The 18,621-nt window shown below is 56.2% G+C and overlaps 9 protein-coding genes across 9 annotated transcripts; 5 read left to right on the top strand and 4 right to left on the bottom strand.

Moving 5' to 3' along the window:
* The first annotated feature begins 34 nt into the window (after positions 1 to 34).
* On the top strand, positions 35 to 1,761 carry CDEST_08034 (uncharacterized protein). Its single transcript, XM_062924193.1, has one exon. The coding sequence runs from the start codon at positions 467 to 469 to the stop codon at positions 1,268 to 1,270; it is 804 nt and encodes a 267-aa protein (XP_062780244.1). The 5' UTR covers positions 35 to 466; the 3' UTR covers positions 1,271 to 1,761.
* A 1,224-nt stretch (positions 1,762 to 2,985) lies between these two features.
* On the top strand, positions 2,986 to 4,356 carry CDEST_08033 (uncharacterized protein; the record flags this gene model as incomplete). Its single annotated transcript, XM_062924192.1, has 2 exons — positions 2,986 to 3,178; positions 4,103 to 4,356. 2 exons carry the CDS (start codon positions 2,986 to 2,988, stop codon positions 4,354 to 4,356), a joined length of 447 nt encoding a protein of 148 aa, XP_062780243.1.
* Positions 4,357 to 5,515: 1,159 nt separating this feature from the next.
* On the bottom strand, positions 5,516 to 7,601 carry CDEST_08032 (Putative FAD dependent oxidoreductase, FAD/NAD(P)-binding domain superfamily). The gene is made up of 2 exons (XM_062924191.1): positions 7,118 to 7,601; positions 5,516 to 7,038 (listed from the first exon to the last, which is right to left on the bottom strand). Exons 1-2 carry the CDS (start codon positions 7,585 to 7,587, stop codon positions 6,276 to 6,278), a joined length of 1,233 nt encoding a protein of 410 aa, XP_062780242.1. The 5' UTR covers positions 7,588 to 7,601; the 3' UTR covers positions 5,516 to 6,275.
* Positions 7,602 to 7,760: 159 nt separating this feature from the next.
* On the top strand, positions 7,761 to 9,777 carry CDEST_08031 (Putative short-chain dehydrogenase/reductase SDR, NAD(P)-binding domain superfamily). The gene is made up of 5 exons (XM_062924190.1): positions 7,761 to 8,206; positions 8,272 to 8,433; positions 8,497 to 8,867; positions 8,920 to 9,495; positions 9,703 to 9,777. Exons 1-4 carry the CDS (start codon positions 7,802 to 7,804, stop codon positions 8,957 to 8,959), a joined length of 978 nt encoding a protein of 325 aa, XP_062780241.1. The 5' UTR covers positions 7,761 to 7,801; the 3' UTR covers positions 8,960 to 9,495; positions 9,703 to 9,777.
* A 325-nt stretch (positions 9,778 to 10,102) lies between these two features.
* Positions 10,103 to 11,639, top strand: CDEST_08030 (Putative transcription factor CBF/NF-Y/archaeal histone domain, histone-fold). Its single transcript, XM_062924189.1, has 4 exons — positions 10,103 to 10,422; positions 10,754 to 10,780; positions 10,888 to 11,147; positions 11,216 to 11,639. The coding sequence occupies exons 1-4, from the start codon at positions 10,401 to 10,403 to the stop codon at positions 11,321 to 11,323; spliced, it is 417 nt and encodes a 138-aa protein (XP_062780240.1). The 5' UTR covers positions 10,103 to 10,400; the 3' UTR covers positions 11,324 to 11,639.
* Positions 11,640 to 11,655: 16 nt separating this feature from the next.
* On the bottom strand, positions 11,656 to 12,730 carry CDEST_08029 (uncharacterized protein). The gene is made up of 2 exons (XM_062924188.1): positions 12,549 to 12,730; positions 11,656 to 12,408 (listed from the first exon to the last, which is right to left on the bottom strand). The coding sequence occupies exons 1-2, from the start codon at positions 12,598 to 12,600 to the stop codon at positions 11,849 to 11,851; spliced, it is 612 nt and encodes a 203-aa protein (XP_062780239.1). The 5' UTR covers positions 12,601 to 12,730; the 3' UTR covers positions 11,656 to 11,848.
* Positions 12,731 to 12,763: 33 nt separating this feature from the next.
* On the top strand, positions 12,764 to 14,250 carry CDEST_08028 (Putative pre-mRNA-splicing factor 38; the record flags this gene model as incomplete). Its single annotated transcript, XM_062924187.1, has 2 exons — positions 12,764 to 12,779; positions 12,918 to 14,250. 2 exons carry the CDS (start codon positions 12,764 to 12,766, stop codon positions 13,982 to 13,984), a joined length of 1,083 nt encoding a protein of 360 aa, XP_062780238.1. The 3' UTR covers positions 13,985 to 14,250.
* A 12-nt stretch (positions 14,251 to 14,262) lies between these two features.
* On the bottom strand, positions 14,263 to 15,859 carry CDEST_08027 (Putative amidase; the record flags this gene model as incomplete). Its single annotated transcript, XM_062924186.1, has 2 exons — positions 14,263 to 15,668; positions 15,736 to 15,859. 2 exons carry the CDS (start codon positions 15,857 to 15,859, stop codon positions 14,263 to 14,265), a joined length of 1,530 nt encoding a protein of 509 aa, XP_062780237.1.
* A 928-nt stretch (positions 15,860 to 16,787) lies between these two features.
* On the bottom strand, positions 16,788 to 17,929 carry CDEST_08026 (Putative RTA-like protein; the record flags this gene model as incomplete). Its single annotated transcript, XM_062924185.1, has 4 exons — positions 16,788 to 16,959; positions 17,015 to 17,428; positions 17,488 to 17,548; positions 17,632 to 17,929. The coding sequence occupies 4 exons, from the start codon at positions 17,927 to 17,929 to the stop codon at positions 16,788 to 16,790; spliced, it is 945 nt and encodes a 314-aa protein (XP_062780236.1).
* Positions 17,930 to 18,621: the final 692 nt, after the last annotated feature.

Below are 18,621 nucleotides of genomic sequence, written 5' to 3'. Positions count from 1 at the left end.
ATGCCCGCTCTCGTTTCCCACCTGCCCAGTCCCGGATCACCTTCAACCACTTGACATCCTTGTCCTACACACATATACTTACACACACACTCACACCCAATTACGCTCCTTCAAGATCTATCATCCATTACATACCCGTGTGGTAACGTTGATGTGGTAACATATCATAATCCAGTAGACACGCTCCACAGCAGTCCTTTCCAGCCTCCTTCTTACGTTTCTTCGTCCTCTTGCCGAGACTTCCTTTATTTTCCCACCGTCCCATTCATCTCGCGTATTCCATACCGACAACCTGGGTTCGCAAAGGAAACATTACAGAGGACGACAAGGAAAGAAGAGAAGAACATACGTCTATATCTATCTATCTATCTATCTATCTATCTATACACTTCGACAACCACCAACGCCAACGACATTTGGCCCACCACCCGATCCGACGCTCTTTCTCATTATCACAGCCTTCACCATGCTGGGATCAACACCATGGGCCCATGGCCACTGCACGCCATCCTCCAACAAGGCCAAACGCCACCCAGAAGCCCTCCACACGCGCAAGCCGTCCCTCAGCAACTCCGTCTCCAGCAGCGATTCCTCTTCGACGCAGTCGACGCGGTCCACGGGGACCGTCCGCCACACCCGGGTCCTCGACTTCGACCCTCTTTCGCTGCACCCGACCTTCCACGCCCCACCAAGGCTCTATGAGCGGCCGTTCATCCACAACTCCCAGTCCATCGAGGACGACGTCATCAACTCGTACTTCTCCAGCCAGGAGGCTGCTGCCGCCGAACAGGCCAAGGCCTCCCTCGCCGCCGCTGCCATGCCTAACATGCCTGCCCCGCCTGTCGAATCTCCCCGGACGCCGATCCAGCAGCAGCAGCAGCAGGAGCGGTCACGGGAGCACGCCGCTGAGGGAGATGACTACTTTCTATTCAAGGTGCAGCAGCACATTGCCGCCACGAGGCCGCAACTGCCGCGCTCACACTGGTCCGAATCAACCATTAACACCATGGCGTCGGCGCACCACGACGACGATGATGATGAAGATTCAGAAGACTCGTCGGAGAACGGTAGCATCGTCGACGTGGAACGGCCCGTACGGGAGTCCCAGTGGCAGAATTTTTCCCACAAGCGCAGCTCGCCGCCGACCTCGAGGCGGCCGCAGATGAAGTCGCTCGACAGCGTCGAAGACTTTATCAAGCGTGGCGGGTGGAAGAGGCGCGGCATCGTCTTTGAACAAGAAGGCAGCCGATCTTCCAACACGTTGTTCTAATGAACATCTGACTCGACAACTTGACTATTTTCCACTTTCATTTTCGCCTTTTTTCAAGCCCATCAGTTCAAGATGGGGTGGGCCAACCAACGCCCACCATTTATCCTTGTTTTTTTCCTTCTTGTTTTCTCTTTGTCTCATATTCGGGAGCGAACCAAAACGGCGAAAGGATATTTTCCCGAAGGGGGGTTACGGCCTTACGATACACAGCTACAACAAGCGGGCGTCCTTGATTTACTGCTCTTGAACGATTTCTTTCCTTTCCAGCAAGCCTCCAATTCATGCGGTTCTTTTTATTCATCGGATCTTCAGGGTTCGCTTGCCTCTTGGGGTAAAGACCACAACACACATGTGGTGTTGGTCAGGCACCGAGGTGCACGGTTCTGGTCGGGCGGGAGTTTACCGCGGTTGACGTCACTTTCTTCACGCTGGCGGGTATATGCAAATTTAGGCCTTTTGCTCTCTGCCGCAGGCGCACCTACAAGGAACTGTCAAGCGATGAGGGGGGGTTCGGGGGTGGGATTGGGAAAAATGTTTAGCGGTCACTAGGACGGGGCGATGGGGTACAACGAACCCAGGAACAGGCTTGGGCGGTCAGGGCCTCAGAGCCAAAGACACCACACCATACCTATATCATATCATCATCATTCTTCTTATTGTAATTTTATTATCGGAGCCAGATGAAGAGGCGGAAAGAAAAGTAAAAAACCCACCCATCTGATGGGCTTTCGATTCTGCAAAGCTTTCCTGAAACAATCACGCTCATTTCTCTGGTCCTGATGATGTGAATTATGATGGCAATGCGGACTGGGCAGGGTCACGAATCAGTCGAACCTGGAAACTTGTCAGTCGAGATGGATCTACAATCTCATTCTGACTTCACAGCCCGTCACGCTGCCTGATAGGGACCGGGAATCCGTGACTGCCCATTCCCCAACGGTTCCCACAATTTAGTGTATGACCGAACTTTTGTAGATCTCTCGTTTCCACGCCGCGTCAATGCCAAGCATGCTCCCGGTCCGCGTGCTAATTGGCAACAGAAGAGACTGCGGAATGACGAGAGCCGCGACAAAATTTTATTCGAACAATGGGGGACGAGAGAGAGAGATGGATGGCCTGTGGAAGGGGGGGGAAGGGATGTGAGTTTGTTGGTCAACACCACCCACCCAACCCGCCCCGGCCCAAGTGTCAGGCGCGCATCTGTAAATCGTCTCATCATCAGTGGACGAACGACCTTCTGCATTCTGCAAGGTACCTGTACCGGAAGCATGCTTGATGCATGTTGACCACCCGATCAGGTAGCAAGCTTCCCCTGCCCTTCGGATCCGAAAGGAGTATGCCACGGGACAACTGGGAACCTTCACCCCCCTCCCTCCCCCTTCCCCTCTTCCATCATCGCAGTTCTTCACCGACGGAGCCCGAGTGCAGTGCTGGAATGGGGAGGCAAAGAAACCTTCCACGCGGGCGATTGAACAAATGGAGAGATGGTCAGGAGAGCCAAGCTAGCTGGAGTCTGCCCAGTAGGCCCGAATCTCCCTCTTCCACCCCCGCTTCCGCCGCCCCGTATGGAAGACGGACATGAGCCGAACAGCTGCAGAGCGTGGAGAACCAGCGAGTGGGAAAAAAGGGAAACAAAAAGAAAGAAGTGAGGAAAAAGATGCCGGCCAAGCCCGGATTTCTCCTCGAGGAAAGCTCGGTCGAGGAGCTCCGATTGGATGGCTTCGCACCGCCGCTCATCGTGGCTTTTTCGCCGTGGTGATGGTGGTGGTGTGGAGGAGGGGGTGGCTGCTGTCAACTCTCACCGTTTCCACGCGACGACCGGGCGCGCACTTTTGGCAATGGATGGAGAACGAACAGACGAATCCGAGGATCACGAATCGATTCGTCCCCTCCCGCTTCCTTTCGTACGTACGGAGTACGGCTTACCTTTCTTCTCCGCGGCGGACCGCCCGGAGAGATAGAGCGAGCGAGTGAGAGTGAGAGGGAAAGAAGTGAGGCTTGGCATCGTTGAACGCGTCGTTTGTCCGAATGCGGCTGCGCCCACCGGGGGTTTGCAGCCCACGTGGGATTCGGGGGAAAACGTCTTGAGCACGTTCGTTTTGTTCTGCCCCCCCCCCCCCCCCCCCCCCCCCCCCCTCCTCTTCTTGTTTTCTTTCCTTTGCGGGATCCGGAAGTGCTGGGGAGGCTGTGCCTGAAGCTTAAAACGGGAAGAATACGACGCAACGCGAAGTCTGGCCAAATTGACTTTGTAAGTTTTTTTTTTGTTGGAGACCTCGGGATGGTAAGGTAGTAAGCTCGAGTAGAGTTTGGCATAGCTAGGTAGGTTGTGTTGGGTTGGGGGGGGGGGGGGATGGGAAGAATAGACAGGGGGGAGGAAGATAGGTTGCAACATCAGAGAGCTCCAAGGCACACGACGACCTCGCCCAAAAGTCTAATAACGAGGAACTTCGAGGAGCTCGTTCGCGGTTTCGGGTTGGCGAACTTGGCTGCAATTACGGATACACTCTGTGCCGAGTATCGAGTATCGTGAGGCACATGGGAGAAGGGGGGCAGGCCTGGCGCACATCGCGGCTGGGGAGATATTTTGGCTACGGTGACTCGTGTAGACATGTCCTGAAGGGGATTGATAGGCCTGGCTGGATTCTGCCTGGTCAGGATCCGGGAGTCCGTTTGCGCTTGTCAAGGGCGCGGTAGCCAGCCATGGATGGATGGGGGGGAGGGGGGCTTTTCTCAGCTCGGTTGATGTGTATCCATCGTGACTTGACAGGTACGTGGGTTTTTTTTTTAGAGGAAGCGGAAGCGAAGCGTGAACGGCTTCACTACATTTCACAGTAGCCTGGCGCGAGCGAGCGGTGTGGACAGTGATCGTCATGATTGCTTGGGGGGCCTTCCTCATCTCACAAGCGGCGAGATCCTGTAACCAAAGCCTTGGAAACCAACAAGACAACCCCCCCAGTCCTGAGCCGCCTCATCGTCCCAATGCGGTCGACTTCATCTCGTTCCAGCCTGCTGGGCCCTCTCTTCCTCCTCCTCATCCTCCTCCTCCTCCTCCGCTCAGGTACCAGGTTTCCGCCGTCACCGCCTAGGCGGCGATGGACCGATGTCAGCGCGGGAAACTGGGAGCCGACTGCACGAGTCGTGACAGGCGTGCTGGAACTTGAGGGGACCGTGCGTCTCCAATGCTTCAATGCTGACGCAGTTCGTTGTCATCGTCGTTGTCATCATTAAAGCCAGCAGATGTCTGCCGGGGGGGCTCTTATCATCACTGTGGGCTCTGTCTATGTGTTGATGGGAGAAGTGCAACATGCTATTTCTGGATACTGCAGTAGCAGGAGAAAAAGAAGAATAAGAATAAGAAGAAACGGGAAGAAAGGGATGAGACCTGCTGCTGTCTGGTTTGCTTGACGTGTGGCAAATTGGCTGTCTCGCGGATGTGATACGCGCGGGGGGGAGGTGAGGTGGTTCACACATGACTTCGGACTGTCAGAAGAAACCGTAGAAAGCAACGATGATTTTCAGCGCAAAGCTACGGCCCCACCCCTCTCCCCTCCCATGCCCGGTGCAAAAACGAGGCAGGAGAATGTCGACAGGGGATACGGATTGGGACACGGAGGGCGAATAGATGACGGGTCGAGTGGTTCGTTGAGCCCCTCTCCCAAACTGTCGGTTTCGCCGACGCAGGTCCAGTGCCATGCGGGCTCTCTCTCGTCTAATGTTCTCTCGTCTAATGGCGTCTCTAATCCTTACGTGGTCCAGGAACAAGGGACGAACGAGCGAGAGAGAGGGAAAGAAGAAAATGTCAAGAAATACGGAGACAACACACGAACTGCATAAAAAACCCACAAACTCGAGGACAGAAAACGGGGGGAGAGGAGGGGCTTCGGTGAGTCGGCTCCATCGAGGCTGGCCAAGCCGCGAGAGCATCACTTCTTTTGGAGATTCAGCAGGACTATTTGGGAGGGGGGGGGGGGGGGCAATAGCAATGACCGAGCAACTAGTCGGTGGCCACGCAGTTTCTCCAGTAATTAAGCTACAGGACCCCATCGCACTCCTCACCCGATTCGCCCAGCCTCTGTTTCTTTTTCCCTCTCGTCAGCCCTCTCTTCCTCTCTCTCTCTTGGCTCATTTCCTTTCCTATGTTTTCTTTCGTCCTCGTGACCTGGCGAACCACTTTCTTGGCTCAGCGACCCGCTGTTCTTCACTTTTCCCTCTCTTCCTCCTCTTTTTTTTTTTTATCAATATTTTTTTTTAGGGGCGCGTGAATGGGGTTACTGTTCTGCTAGTTTTGCCTGTGGATCAGGCACTTTCACGGTTCACTTAGCTTGGGCGGCTATTTCTGGGTGATTGGCGAGGCGAAAGGATCTCTTCCTCCAATTTTTCCCTTTCCATCACGTTAGCTTTATGAGGCCGGCGGTGGATACGACCGTCTCAGAACAATCATCACCCCTCTCCCTCGCACATTGGCACGAGGAGGCTGACGAAGAAGAACGGTACATGCCAATGCCTCCACCGGCTTCGGTCCTCCTCGTACGAATACTGCACATGTCTTCGCAGCTGGCCTGCCGTGCTTCGTACACGAGCCGACCAAGCCACGCCGGCGCGTGCCCAGGCGTTTCGGCCGGTGGAGAGGAGACGCGTTCCTGCCACGGAGACTGGTCCGGCCCTCGTGGCTGCACACCCTCACGAAGGACAAGCGCAGCGGGCGCACCCCCACTAAAGCACCGTCATGGTCACAGCACCGGCCCGTTTCCAGAGAGCAGAGAATTTGCAACTTCATGGCATCGTCAGTGGCGATGTGGATGGGCTTAGTGATCGTCATGTCGGCAAACCCATCAAACTGGTGAGGAGAGGGGGGGGGTTGTGGGGGGTGTGAGTCTTTAAACATCAGAGGGGAAAAAAGAAAGAAAAAGAATCTAAGAAAAAAGGAGACAGATTCCGTACTGAACGGGTTTAATGGCATCCGGTACCAATAAAGGTACTGAGTAACTTCCTTGACTCCATTAATTCATGTCAGGGCCAGCCTGGATACATCGGCGCTGAGCCTCCGCCCCTGCATTATTTCGGCCATGACCCTCCCCGTCCCGAGGCTCATACTAATACCCCATGGCCCGTGTCCCGCCGCGAGGAACACCCCTCCCTCGGCACCGGCGCGCGTTGAAATGCCGCCGAGCCGGTCGTCTGACACCCGGGTGAGTATAGGCGTCCCTGAGGCCGTCACTGGCCTGAAGCACAGCCCCTGCCGGACCACCTCGAGTTCCGCGTCGCCGTTGTCGACAAGGCGGTCTGTCGCGCTCTTGAGCTGCGCGATGGCTGCGGCCGAGACGGGTGTTTGACCCGGCAGCTGCGGGAGGGGGACCGAGGAGTTCACGCCGGCGATGTAGATGTCTCCCCCGACTCTCGAGAAGAGCTCCGGCGAGAAGCCCGCGCCGTCGGTTCCGAAGATGGCGTGACACCCCGGTTGCGGCGCTTTTTTCGACATCGACGGCCTCACGACGAGGGAGTGGCCCGCCAGGCTGGAGATGGGCACCTCGAGAGACGCGCCCGGGAACAGGTCAGCGAAGACGCGCGGGGACCAGGCGCCGGCGGCGACGACGAGGCGAGTGCAGGGCACGTCGGACTCGGTCGAGGACGTCGTGTCGCCGATACGGACGGAGGCGAGGTCGCCGCGGAGGTCGGTGTTGACGGAGAGAACGACGGCCGGGTGGTGGAGGTGGACGCCGGCGGATCGGCACTGGTCCAGGAGGAAGCGACAGAGTCGGAGGGGGTCCCTGGGACGGAGTCAGGTTTCACGTTTTTGAAAAGGGAAAAAAGGCTGCACGAGTCACGGGGATGGGTAACCGAACGCACACTTGACCTGTAGTGTCCGAGTCCCCGATCTTCTGGAGGTCGTCGCCGTGCTCTCTGCGCAGCCACAACGGGCACCCGTCATCGTCGTCGTCGGCGGGAGTCTCGACAGCCTCGACGACGGCAGCCCGGCTGCCCCCGTTGCGTAGCCAGTCGGCGTCGCCCTCTTTGTGCGCCCGCGTCGGCGCGGCGGAGTGGCTGTACGCCGTGCTGGTCGACCACCCCCACGCGTCCCTGCCGCCGTGTTCCGCGGCCAGCCTCCTGTGCTCGTCGAAGCTCACGGCCCCGAGCGCGGCGGACGCGGGCGGGAACCAGTCCCGGGCGAGGAACCCGGCGGCGTACCCCGAGGCCGATGCGAAGAGCTCGGGCGACGGCTCGACGAGGTGGATGGTCGAGCCAGGCTGGTGGTCCGCGAGGTAGTAGGCGATCGAGAGGCCTATGATACCGGAGCCTAGGATCACGGTGTTGCTCATTTTTTGCAGGGTCACCACCACCTAGTTCTCACTGCAACTTTCTAGGATGTCGAGCCGATGACGTTATGGTAGTTGCTGTGAGCTCCTCGCTGAGCTCGAGCTTCGCAGAGGTCAGAGCTCTGGACCCCGCCATACTGATAAGATAAGTGCGATTGCAACCCCCCCCCCCCTCACACTTCGCGACACTGGACCACCACAGACCGGGCGGACACAGATGAGGCGGGCGGTGGCCCACTACACATACCATACATCCATTCCGAATGGCGCAAGCCTCTCCCGCTCCATCTTTCGCTGTGCAGAGTTTGTTCACCGTTCGAGAAGCTCTTTTTTCCCTCTTTTCGTGGTGCATCCGTCCCGTCGGGTTCATTTCCGAAACAGTCAACAACTGACTGCTACACCAGTTTGTGCACAATCCACTACCGCTACCACCATGTCCTCCTCCAAAGTAATCATCGTGACTGGCGCCAGCCGAGGCATCGGCCTGGCCATCGCTCAGCACCTGCTCAAGGAGTCTCACAAGGTCGTCCTGGCGGCGAGGTCAAAGGACCAGCTGGAGGCTCTGAAGGCCGCTCATCCTGGACAGGTCGAGTACATTGCGGGCGACCTGGGTGATCTCAAGGTGAGTTGAAGTCGCTTGCTGCTAGTCATGGAGGCCCTGGGGGCAGCAGAACTGACGTGGCGCAGACCATCCCCAAGATTGCTGAGGCCGCAGTCAAGACGTTTGGCAAGATTGACGGCATCGTCATCAACCACGGCGTGCTAGAGCCCGTCACCCGCCTGGCAGACTCTTCGATCGAGGAGTGGAAGAAGGCGTACGACATCAATGTGTTCAGTGGACTTGCGTTGGTATGTGAAAGCTCTTGATTCTTATACACGTCCTATCTAGGCATCTAAAACATTCACGAAAAGGTGCAAGCTTCTCTGCAAGAGCTGCGCAAGTCCCAGGGCTGCGTCCTATGGGTCTCATCAGGCGCGGCCACGGGCGCGTATGCCGCATGGGGAGCCTACGGCACCTCCAAGGCCGCCATGAACCACCTCTCCGCACACTTGGCGGTCGAGGAGCCTGACATCACGAGCATCGCCATCAGCCCCGGTCGCGTCGATACTGCCATGCAGAAGGTCATCCGCGACGCCGGCGGCGGACACATGGCTGAGAAGGACCACTCGTCCTTCGTGTCCGCGTTCGACAAGGGAGAGCTGTTCAAGCCCGAGCAGCCTGGCAACATCATGGCGCGGTTCGTCGTCAACCCGGAGCACAACCTCTCCGGCAAGTTCATCAAGTGAGTTGCAGCATCACACCCTCCTCAAAAGTGAGATGCTAACCCATTGCAGGTGGCAAGCCGGCGAGCTTTCAGCGTATCAAGACGCCTAGATTGTTCACTAAAAATCCAATGTTAGCCAAATGCTCTTTTGTTTCATGAGCTGCAAATAGAAAAACATTGATAACAAGATGCCTCAGTCGAAAGATGAAAAGCTCATATTTGATTCCACATAGTTTTTTCAGGATTAGCATGGAATATGTTTCATCATCATCGGCAAGCCCGCTAGGGCGAATAGAGTAGCAAAGAAAAGTTTGCACTGTTGCGACCTACCTTGAACAAGAAACCTGTGTGGGCCAGGATATCGTGAGTGAACTATGCTCACCAGTCGCCGCAACTCGCAGCAGACGTCTAAAAACACAGCGAAGCAGGTCAGTGTCGCATTCACGTATTCCAGTCGAAAGAAGAATGTGCGAAGCCGATGCTCAGTGTCGAAATGTCTCCATCATTGAGTGTCGGTATTTGATAGTACTTTTTGGACATCATCGCTTCGGCGCCGTGTGCGCAACGCAGAGTTGCGGGGGCTCTTTTTTGTTGTTTTTTGTTGGTAGCAACAGTAGGAACGCTTACTCTTTCTGTCTTGAATCCCGTTAGCATTGGTTATGCCAGTGAATATGAACGAAGAAACATGGGTTCATGGTGATAGATCAGAGAAGTCCGTTTGGCTTGGACGGTCATTCACCACTTTGAGGGGAGTTATTCCTCGTAAGTTTGGGGCGACAACAAGGCTCATCATTTCGATTGAGGGAAAAGGCTGAGGGAAGGAGAGGGGGAATTGGGGAAGGCGACCTACCAAAAGCGATCAGGCACAGCAGAGCCGCCAGCTGCTCTGGAATAAGAGCGCATGGTGTTTTCCAGGCTCTGCTGTTTGGTGATGTGAGAGGAGAGAAACAAGACCATCGTCGAATATTTCCTCTTTTAAGGTGCAGAAAAAATTTGGAGTGATTGGGAGCTGGCTGGCCCGTGCGGTGCGGAACCACGGATGCATCTTTCGCCGATCGACCGGTGCCTGACTGAGCTCCACCGAAGACCCCACTACCCACAGCGGGTCACCAGCGTGACTTGCTAAACTGCCCGAGTGTGACTGGATTGTGGCACTGTGGCTCCTCCTGGCGGCGGTGCGCGGGGGGTTCAAATGCAGTAGATGTCCCGCAGTTAAAAGAGCATGAAAAACCCCACCAAACACGGAGCGCGAGCCACACCCTTCCAAGTCCCGCGATGCTTCACATGCCCACTCCGCTACCGCGTTTTTCACCGTCTTCTATCTCCGTATAAGTTCCTAAGACCAGCCGGTCTCACGGTCGCTCACAGTCGTCCACGGTCGCCCACGTCCACGTTTAAATTTTTGCGCCGACGGTTCCTATTTGCAGACGCTGTCGTTCAACGTTGATCGAACGAAGCGACTGTGCGAGTTGTCAGCCCGACCAAAAAGCCTTATTTTCGTCTCATCCCCCTTCCCATCGTCGTCGCCGCAACAAATCTCGTATCGTAAAAATGTCGGATCACGACCTTGCCGGTAAGTAAGGCTGGAGTTTCCTCAAGTCACATCAACTTCGTCTCGACCGTTCTCCCTCGTTCTCTCGTCGGCCTACCAGGCATACACTCTCGTGCGCTTCACCAGCACGTGTACGCTCTCAAGGCTTCGCTCAAATCCTCTTATGAGGCGCCATGTAAAAAGGGCACCTGGTGACAGCCCATGGCTGCATCATGTACCGCCCTCACCATACACATCTCAGTCACGATGGGCACCAAATCGAACACATACTGGGAATTTCAAGACCGCCAGCGCAGTTCGCAACATTCATCCAACCTGTCTGTGGAACCTAAAATGCTGACAATGATTGTAGGTAACGATGACTTGTCCTTACCCAAGGGTATGTACCCCCCTTCCCCAAAGAGGCGTGACCGTGAGATTCAGTCTCCACGATGACCTGCTGCTCATTTCATCTTCTCTTTTCGAGACGACTAACATTCAATCCAGCCACCGTTCAAAAGATCGTAACAGAGATCCTTCCGCCCTCCGCCGGCGTCGCCTTCTCGAAAGAGGCCCGCGACTTGCTCATAGAGTGCTGCGTTGAGTTTATCACCCTGATCTCCTCAGAGGCCAACGAGATCTCGGAGAAGGAAGCCAAGAAGACCATCGCATGCGACCACATCACCAAGGCCCTCGAGCAGCTGGGCTTCGCAGACTACGTCCCCGCCGTACTTGAAGCCGCCGCAGAGCACAAGGAAGTGCAAAAGGTACGTCTTTCTGTCCTCTGTTCTGGAACAGCCTCCACCCTTCAACGGAGTGCTAACACGTGATGCAGGGTCGTGAAAAGAAGGCCAACAAGTTCGCCAACAGCCAGATCCCCCTCGAGGAGCTCGAGAGGATGCAGAGAGAGGCGTTTGAGGACGCTGCCAATCGCCACGCTTAGAGGAGATGAGATTGCTTGGAGGAGGGCGTTTGCTTCGTTTGATTCGGCATGGAAACGGCGTTTATTGAGGTACAAGCTACTGGGTCTTTTTGGGGAGAAACATGATGTGGTTTTCACCACGCTGACGACTGCATGAAACCGGCTCGCAGGGCTATTCGGAGAGAGAGGGAGAGAGAGATAGAGAGGACGCGGTGTTTTGGTAAGCAGGGTATTGGAACGACCTGCGATTCCTTCGGGCAAGATGGATTAGCCATATCGTCTCTCCAGCACATATCAAATACAGACAACCTCTTGTCGTTTTGGGCTAGAGTAACACAAAACATGTCTCCTTCGTTTGTTCATGGCCCGGTGGGCCGCCTATCTACAAAGTATACATGATGGACAACCAACCATATTGATATCATAAACGTCCCTCATTACCAACGTCCCAGAAAGCAACAACGCCATAGATCCCGTATGTATATGTCTGGGGATCTCAGCCCCTACATCTTACCCGTCTCGACTCATCGTCTCGGGCATCCTCCCTTACCAAAGTCGACGCTGGTAGTAGACCTTCTCCTCACTTTCTGCTAACCGCCGCAGCTCCTCCTTGATCATTTTCCGCCTTTCGGCACGGCTGATGGGCTTCTGATTCGACGCTTCGGGATCCGGGTTCTTCTGGTCCTTGACATTCCACCCCTCGATGTTCCTCTCCCTTTCACCCATATTCTCTAGATCGGCCCTGGTGACGCTACCCTTGTCGTCTATTTCGGGCGGGGCCACCATTTTCTGCCACATATCGGACGTCCACCCCGCCAGCTTCTGCCCGGCCTTCTTCTTATGTTGCTGTGGCTGCTGCTGCTGCTGCTGCTGCTGCTGCTGCTGCTGCTGCTCTGGCATCGTAGGGTTCACCTCGATGACGATCTGCTGCTGCTTCCCCGCCGGCCTGTTGGCACCTCCGGCGACATCCTGGAGGTGTTCCGGCACGTAGTACGACGCCTTGGGCGAGGGTCGCGATTCGGGCTTGATGGCCTGGCGCAGCTGGTTGAGGGTGCGCTGTTGGATGACGTAGCCGCTGAGGAACAGGGCCGCGGTGCATGAGACGACTAGAAATGCGGACGTGTGCGTTTGCGGCAAACGGGGCCACGACGGCTCGCGTTCGCGCAGGACGCACCATGTGAGGTTAGCTGTTTGCTCTTTCTCTTCACAGGACTGGAATGCGGGAACGGATGGGGTCAGGTGTTACCAATGGCCGAGGAGAGGAGCACCGAGACTTGCGACGAGGTGAGGAGCACCATGGCAACTGGGGGAATTCTCGGGGGCTTTATGGCAAATATTCTGATGTTCGAAAGCGATGATAGTTTTGATCTTGTAGGTGTTTTTCTCCGTGTTTCGAATAAGATGAAGCTTGTTGATACCGGTATTCTTTTCTCCGCCTTAGTCCAAGATCGCAGTCGCCAGATGCGACGCGGCGTGGGTGAGTGAAGCTTGGATGTGGGCTGTTGACTCGGTTCGCACGGCAACAATCGATAAGCGCCACTGATTCGCCCTGAACCACCAACTTTTTCCCCCTTCGTCACGTCACACACCTTTTGGAACTATGTAAAACCGACAGAGCTGCCGTCGTATCGCATCGCATCGCATCGCATCACATTGCAGCCACCCCACCCCACACCACCCGATAGAGCCGATCCATTTCCAATCGCAAAGTCTTCGACCATTGAGCAGCAGTATTGTCATCCCCACCGACGCTTCTCGCGCGCGGACCGATTCATCTACCAAGCGAGCTCTCGACCATCCTCTCCTCCACCTGATCCTACATCCCAAGAACCAACCCCGAAAGAAGCCGCAACGATGAGCAAGCCCGACCTCGTCTACGCCGACGAACGGCGCTTCCTCGATGAGCGCGGTTCCTCAGCCTCGCTTGCGCCTAATGGCGAGAACCCCGCCACGATCATGGAGAAGGCCGTACGCGAACGAATCGTCGACTCGTATTTTTACAAGGAGCAGTGCTTCGCAGTCAACGAGGCCGACATCGTCGACCGCGTCGTCGAGCACGTCACCTTTGTCGGCGGCACCTACGGCGTCACCCAGAAGCCTACGCCGTTCCTGTGCCTGGCCTTCAAGCTGCTGCAGCTCGCGCCCTCGGACGACGTGCTCGAGGCCTACCTCGGCCTCGGCGGCGAGAAGTTCAAGTACCTGCGAGCGCTGGCGTGCTTCTACGTCCGCATGACGAGGAAGGCTCGGGATGTCTACCTCCTGCTCGAGCCATTCCTCGAGGACCGGAGGAAGCTGAGGCGCAAGGGCCGCCAGGGGACGAGCCTGACGTACATGGACGACTTCGTCGACGACCTGCTGACCAAGACGAGGGTCTGCGCGACGAGCTTCAGGGAGCTGCCCAAGAGGTCCGACCTGGTGGACCTGGACGAGCTGGAGGAGAGAATCAGCCCGTTGGGGGACATCGACGAGCTGCTGGAGGAGGAGGACGAGAGGGAAGCGAAGGAGAGAGAGGAGGCTGACGCGAGAGATAACGGCGCGGACGATTCGGAGGGAGAGATTGTCGAGGACAGGAGCGGCGACGGCGAGCCGATGGACGTGGAGAGGCGGTCAAGATCGCGGTCAGGACCACGGTCGCAGTCGAGGTCGCGTTCGAGGTCACGAAGCAGACAACGGTCCCCTTGAGCGAGCGACGGTGGCCGATTCATGATACCCAGCATGCCGCATCCCGAGCGGGCAGCATGTGAATACATAATGGAGAGAAAGACCAAAACACCTTTTTTTTGCAACCTGTGTCTCTGACTTTGTCTTATCGAACATCATGGGTATATTTTGTTTGCAATCCTATTGTACAGCTTACAACCGACGGCCTTTTCACCGTCTGTGCGGCTCTCTTACAAGTTACAAACGCTTGCTGCGCAGGTGGCAGGTAGTAACTCGTTGCCGCACCCCAGCGAGTGAGATCATGCGGAGAAACGACGTAGGAGATCCTTGGCCACGCCGAGCAGTCGCCTGTCGTCCCAGTACTGGCCGATCAGCTGAAGTCCCGCCACCTTGCGGCTCTCGTCTGCCTCTGCGTCGTGCGACTCGACCCTTTTTGGGATGCTGACGGCCGGCAGACCGGCTAGGCTCGCGGGAACGGTGAAGACATCGTTCATGTACACCTGCACGGGCGTCTGGCGCCGGACCTCGTCGATCCGCGGCGCAAACGTCGGCGCCGTGGGACACAGCAGGAAGTCGACCTGCGACGGCCCGAGCTTGTCCTGCAGCTCGACGCCGTCGCCCATGTCGCTCAGGTCGAACTGGCGCTCGTCGTACAGCGGGTTCGGCCGGCGGAAGACGCGGTCGAAGTCGCGCTGCACGAGCCTGCGCACGCGCTGCGCCTGGAGGAAATAGTTGTCCATGGCCTCGGAGCTGAGGCTGTAGGACCCGAGGAGGATGCGCCGCCTCACCTCTTCGCCGAAGCCGAGGCCGCGCGTCTTGGAGTAGAGCACCTCGCCCGCGCCGTCGCTCTCGTCGCCGCGCGTGCCGTACCGGACGCCATCAAACTTGGCGAGGTTCGACGAGGCCTCGGCGGGCGCGATGACATAGTACGCTGAGAGCGCGTGCTTGGTTGACGGGAGGGATACGGGGACAACGTCGATGCCGGATTGCTGGAGGAGGTCTGCGGCGTCAGACCACGCGGTTCTGATCTGTCGGTCCAGCTCCTCGATATTATACTCGATGGGGATGCCAATCCTGAGGCGCGGGCGACGGTCTGTCTCTCCCAGTGCTTGCTGCCTCTTTCTAAAGCTTTCCGACAATGACGTCGGGTCCTGGGCGTCGTGCTCCCCGTCGAGGCCGGTGCTGAACATCAGATCTTCGATGACGCCCACCTCCCGCGCGAGCAGGCCAACCGTGTCGAGCGAGTTGGCATACGGCACTACGCCGAACCTAGAGAGCATGCCGTAGGAAGGCTTATATCCCACGACGCCGCAGTATGCCGCGGGGAGACGAATCGATCCGCCCGTGTCTGTTCCTAGGGCGACGTCGGCCTCGCCCGTCTGGACGGCGACGGCGCTCCCTCCGGAGCTTCCGCCTGCCGATGTGGGGGTCGCGGACAGCGGGTTGAGCACCGGCCCATGGACCGAGTTGAGAGAGTGCGATCCCATGCCGAACTCATCCATGTTTGTCTTGCCGACGACGTGGGCGCCTCGGTCTCGGAGTTGGCGCACAATGGTGGCCTCGTAAGGACTCTTGTGGGAAGAGAGGATGGCCGAGGAGCATGTCGTCGGTAGGCTGTGGGTCGCGATGTTGTCCTTGACCGCTAGCTTGAACGTCGTAGCGGCATCGCGGTTCGTCCGAGGGGCATCTGTCGCAGCATCAGAGGCTTCTGGGAGTAGCGATTAGCTCTGGGCGCAAACTGCAAGGACAGCTGGGTCTGCCGTGAGCCGTACCATCTGCCCGGACGAAGTGGTTGAAGTCGTGGCGCAAGCGCCTTTGGTGACGAGTCAATTGAGGGACGCATCTTGCGCCCAGAGGCCGCAGGCGTACCCGCGAGAGCTTGACATGGGAGGACATGGGGCTTTGATTGCCAGCTTTTTTCCGACGCCGGTTTCTGCTGCAGCTCCAGGGCTTTTTCGACGACGGCGACAGCTTTCCCGTCTCGGTGAGCCTCGGAGCCAATTCGCCGACCAAATGGCGGATGACTAAGCAGAACATTCAACACATCCAGGAGCCTACGCTTCCAAAGCCAGCAATGGCAACCTCTCTTAACACATTACAAGAGTCCTAGATCGACGCATTAGCTATAACTTTAAAAGAAGGTCGCAGATATTTAATCTCCCTCCTTCACAGAGCACCGTGTGAGACGAAGACCAGCCAGGACACACTCTTTTGCGAAGCCAGTAAGCGGAGAACACAACATCCCACAGTCGTCAACTCGGCAACGGACTTTGAAAACCAAATGAGGTTATACTTGTGCCATCACCACTGGCGTTGAAACAGTGCATGAAGCGGCCTCCAGCTTCGCTAACCGACTTGTGGACCTCGCAGATAATAGACATGTCGACGCTTCGTCTATTGCTACTATCATCGAGCGTTATCCCCACAACAAGAAGGCTTTGCTGACAAACTCTGGCAAAGCTACTCTTGCTACCCAGGCCGCTCAGTCCATGGCTCACGGCTCACAATAATATCATCGGCACATTCGCCACAACCCTACAGTTGGTATCATTTACTATTTATGAAAGTCACTCTCTGAATCACTCGGCTTTCCAGAAAACTCAACCATGTGGCCCGACGAATGGTGGAGGGAATGCAGGCCACCATGTGATGTTGACACAAGTCTCCTGGAACACATTCAGGTACCCTCGTGTGCTCGGAGCTGATCAAAACCATTCGCTCCTGAAGTATAAAATTAAAAAAAAAAAACCCCCCAAAGTAGAGAAAACATGCCTGTTTATGGTGTATGTACGTCCAACTCATACGTGCACGTATTCTCCTTTCCCTAGCTCCTGTGCCTTTCTCCTTTGTTCGCACTCTCCATCTGAACGCTGTCCGTCATTTCACTACGAGAGGCGCCTTGAAAATTGGTCGCACCTAGATTTCTGCCCTTTCTCCGGTCAAAAGCGAGGCCAGGGTGGCCAATACTGAGACTGAATACGGCCAAGACCATGACACTACATACTGTCAGTGAGAAAGGAATTCGGGGAATCCGAAAGTTTTGAAACTCACGCCGATTCCAATGCAATGAACAGGGGTTGGTCTCGGAACCAGTGACTGAAGTAACCCTCGTGCAACTCTACGATGCGGTAGACACATCGAAGAAGAACAAAGAGAGTACCAAGGCCGAGAAAGAGCAAAAACACCTTGAGCCTCGGTCCCATGGGGGGGCGAGATTTTGAGCGGGTGTACGTGACGATGTAGTCTGCAAACAGGGAGCAGAAAACCAGCATCGAGGCGACCTGCAACACCAGCCCGGCGAGTGAGATGTTGACGCCCCGGTCCACGGCCTCGATGGTTGTGCTGACCGACGACAACGCGCCACCGACGGCCTGCAGAACGAGGGAGACCACGTCCAACGGAATGAAGGTCCAGTAGTACATGCGAGGAGAGAAGCGTGATATCGATCGGTCGAGAAAGTTAATCCTAGACGATAGTCGTATTAGCTTCTACATGGTTCTCTGGTAGCAAAATCGGATCCATACGTTTGAGAGAGAAGGAAGTAGATAGCGGCCGAGAAGAAGACCGGGGCTATCGTGATACAGACTGCCGAAACATGTCAGTTCCTGGGTACATATCAAGGCTCTACGAGACCCAAGCGCACTCCTCCTGGGGCCGAAGAAGCTTACTGATCTGCATGAGGAACCCTTCAAAGTCGAACGGGTTGTCGTGGATGAAGAGTCGTCCCACGTAACCGACGATTTCCAAGACGCAGCCCGCAATCATGCTGGCCATGAACCCCCACGTCCTCCACCTGACGCCTTGGATCGCATGAATAATCAATCCCAAGGCGAAGAGTGCGATGAAGATGCCGCTGGCGGGAATGGAGGGCTGGTAGCGAAGAACGCTCCATTCTATCGGGCAGAGCTCGAGTGTGCAGTTGGCCTTGGGCCCGAAGGCAATTAGACCGTCGGGGAGTCGACTCATGTGAAGGCGAGGTAGACGAGAAGTCAACACACCAGATTTGAAAATGCCGGAGAAGAGTCGGGTTGCAGTCTCGATTAGCGACCTCTTGGCCCTGATTACTATTGATTAAGAATTACGCTGTTGACGACGACACACAAGTGTCTGAGTAAGGGTGACGTCGCACAAATTTATCAAAACTCCCAACTCGTTTGAGAAGAAGTAAAAAAAAAAAACAATCGTGACAGCCACACCTTGCTAGTCACCGTCCCGACGGTCCGCAGGAACCGGCTCGATTGGGGCTCCGACGCCTTGAGTCGGCCTCGTATGGACCTAACCTGCTTTCATGGCGTCAGATAGTGGCGTAGGCGTATTTTAGAGCGGCGGGTTTACTTACTGCCTGTAGTCGCGTCGTCCCTAGCTGCCTGAGCTGACCATTCACCGCAAGGCTTCTCACAGGGAGGGTTGGCCAGCAGTCCAATAGCCATGGAAGTCAAACGTGGCACAACGCAAGCTTATTGAAAAATCTTCCCTTTGCCTTCAGCTTATTCGAAAACACATAGATGTGGACGTCAATTATCTCTTAGCGCAGTTAAGCCGCCCGGTTTGGGTACGGAGGATGAAATGAAGACTTCTTACCAGGCTCAACACTATTCAAAACCGCCAAGCGACTGAACATGACTGGTGGAGAGTCCGATCAGGGCGGGACAAAGTGC

Source organism: Colletotrichum destructivum, chromosome 5 (genome assembly GCF_034447905.1).
Source record: "Colletotrichum destructivum chromosome 5, complete sequence".
Lineage (NCBI taxonomy): Eukaryota > Fungi > Ascomycota > Sordariomycetes > Glomerellales > Glomerellaceae > Colletotrichum > Colletotrichum destructivum.
This window is presented reverse-complemented; position numbering and strand designations above follow the sequence as displayed.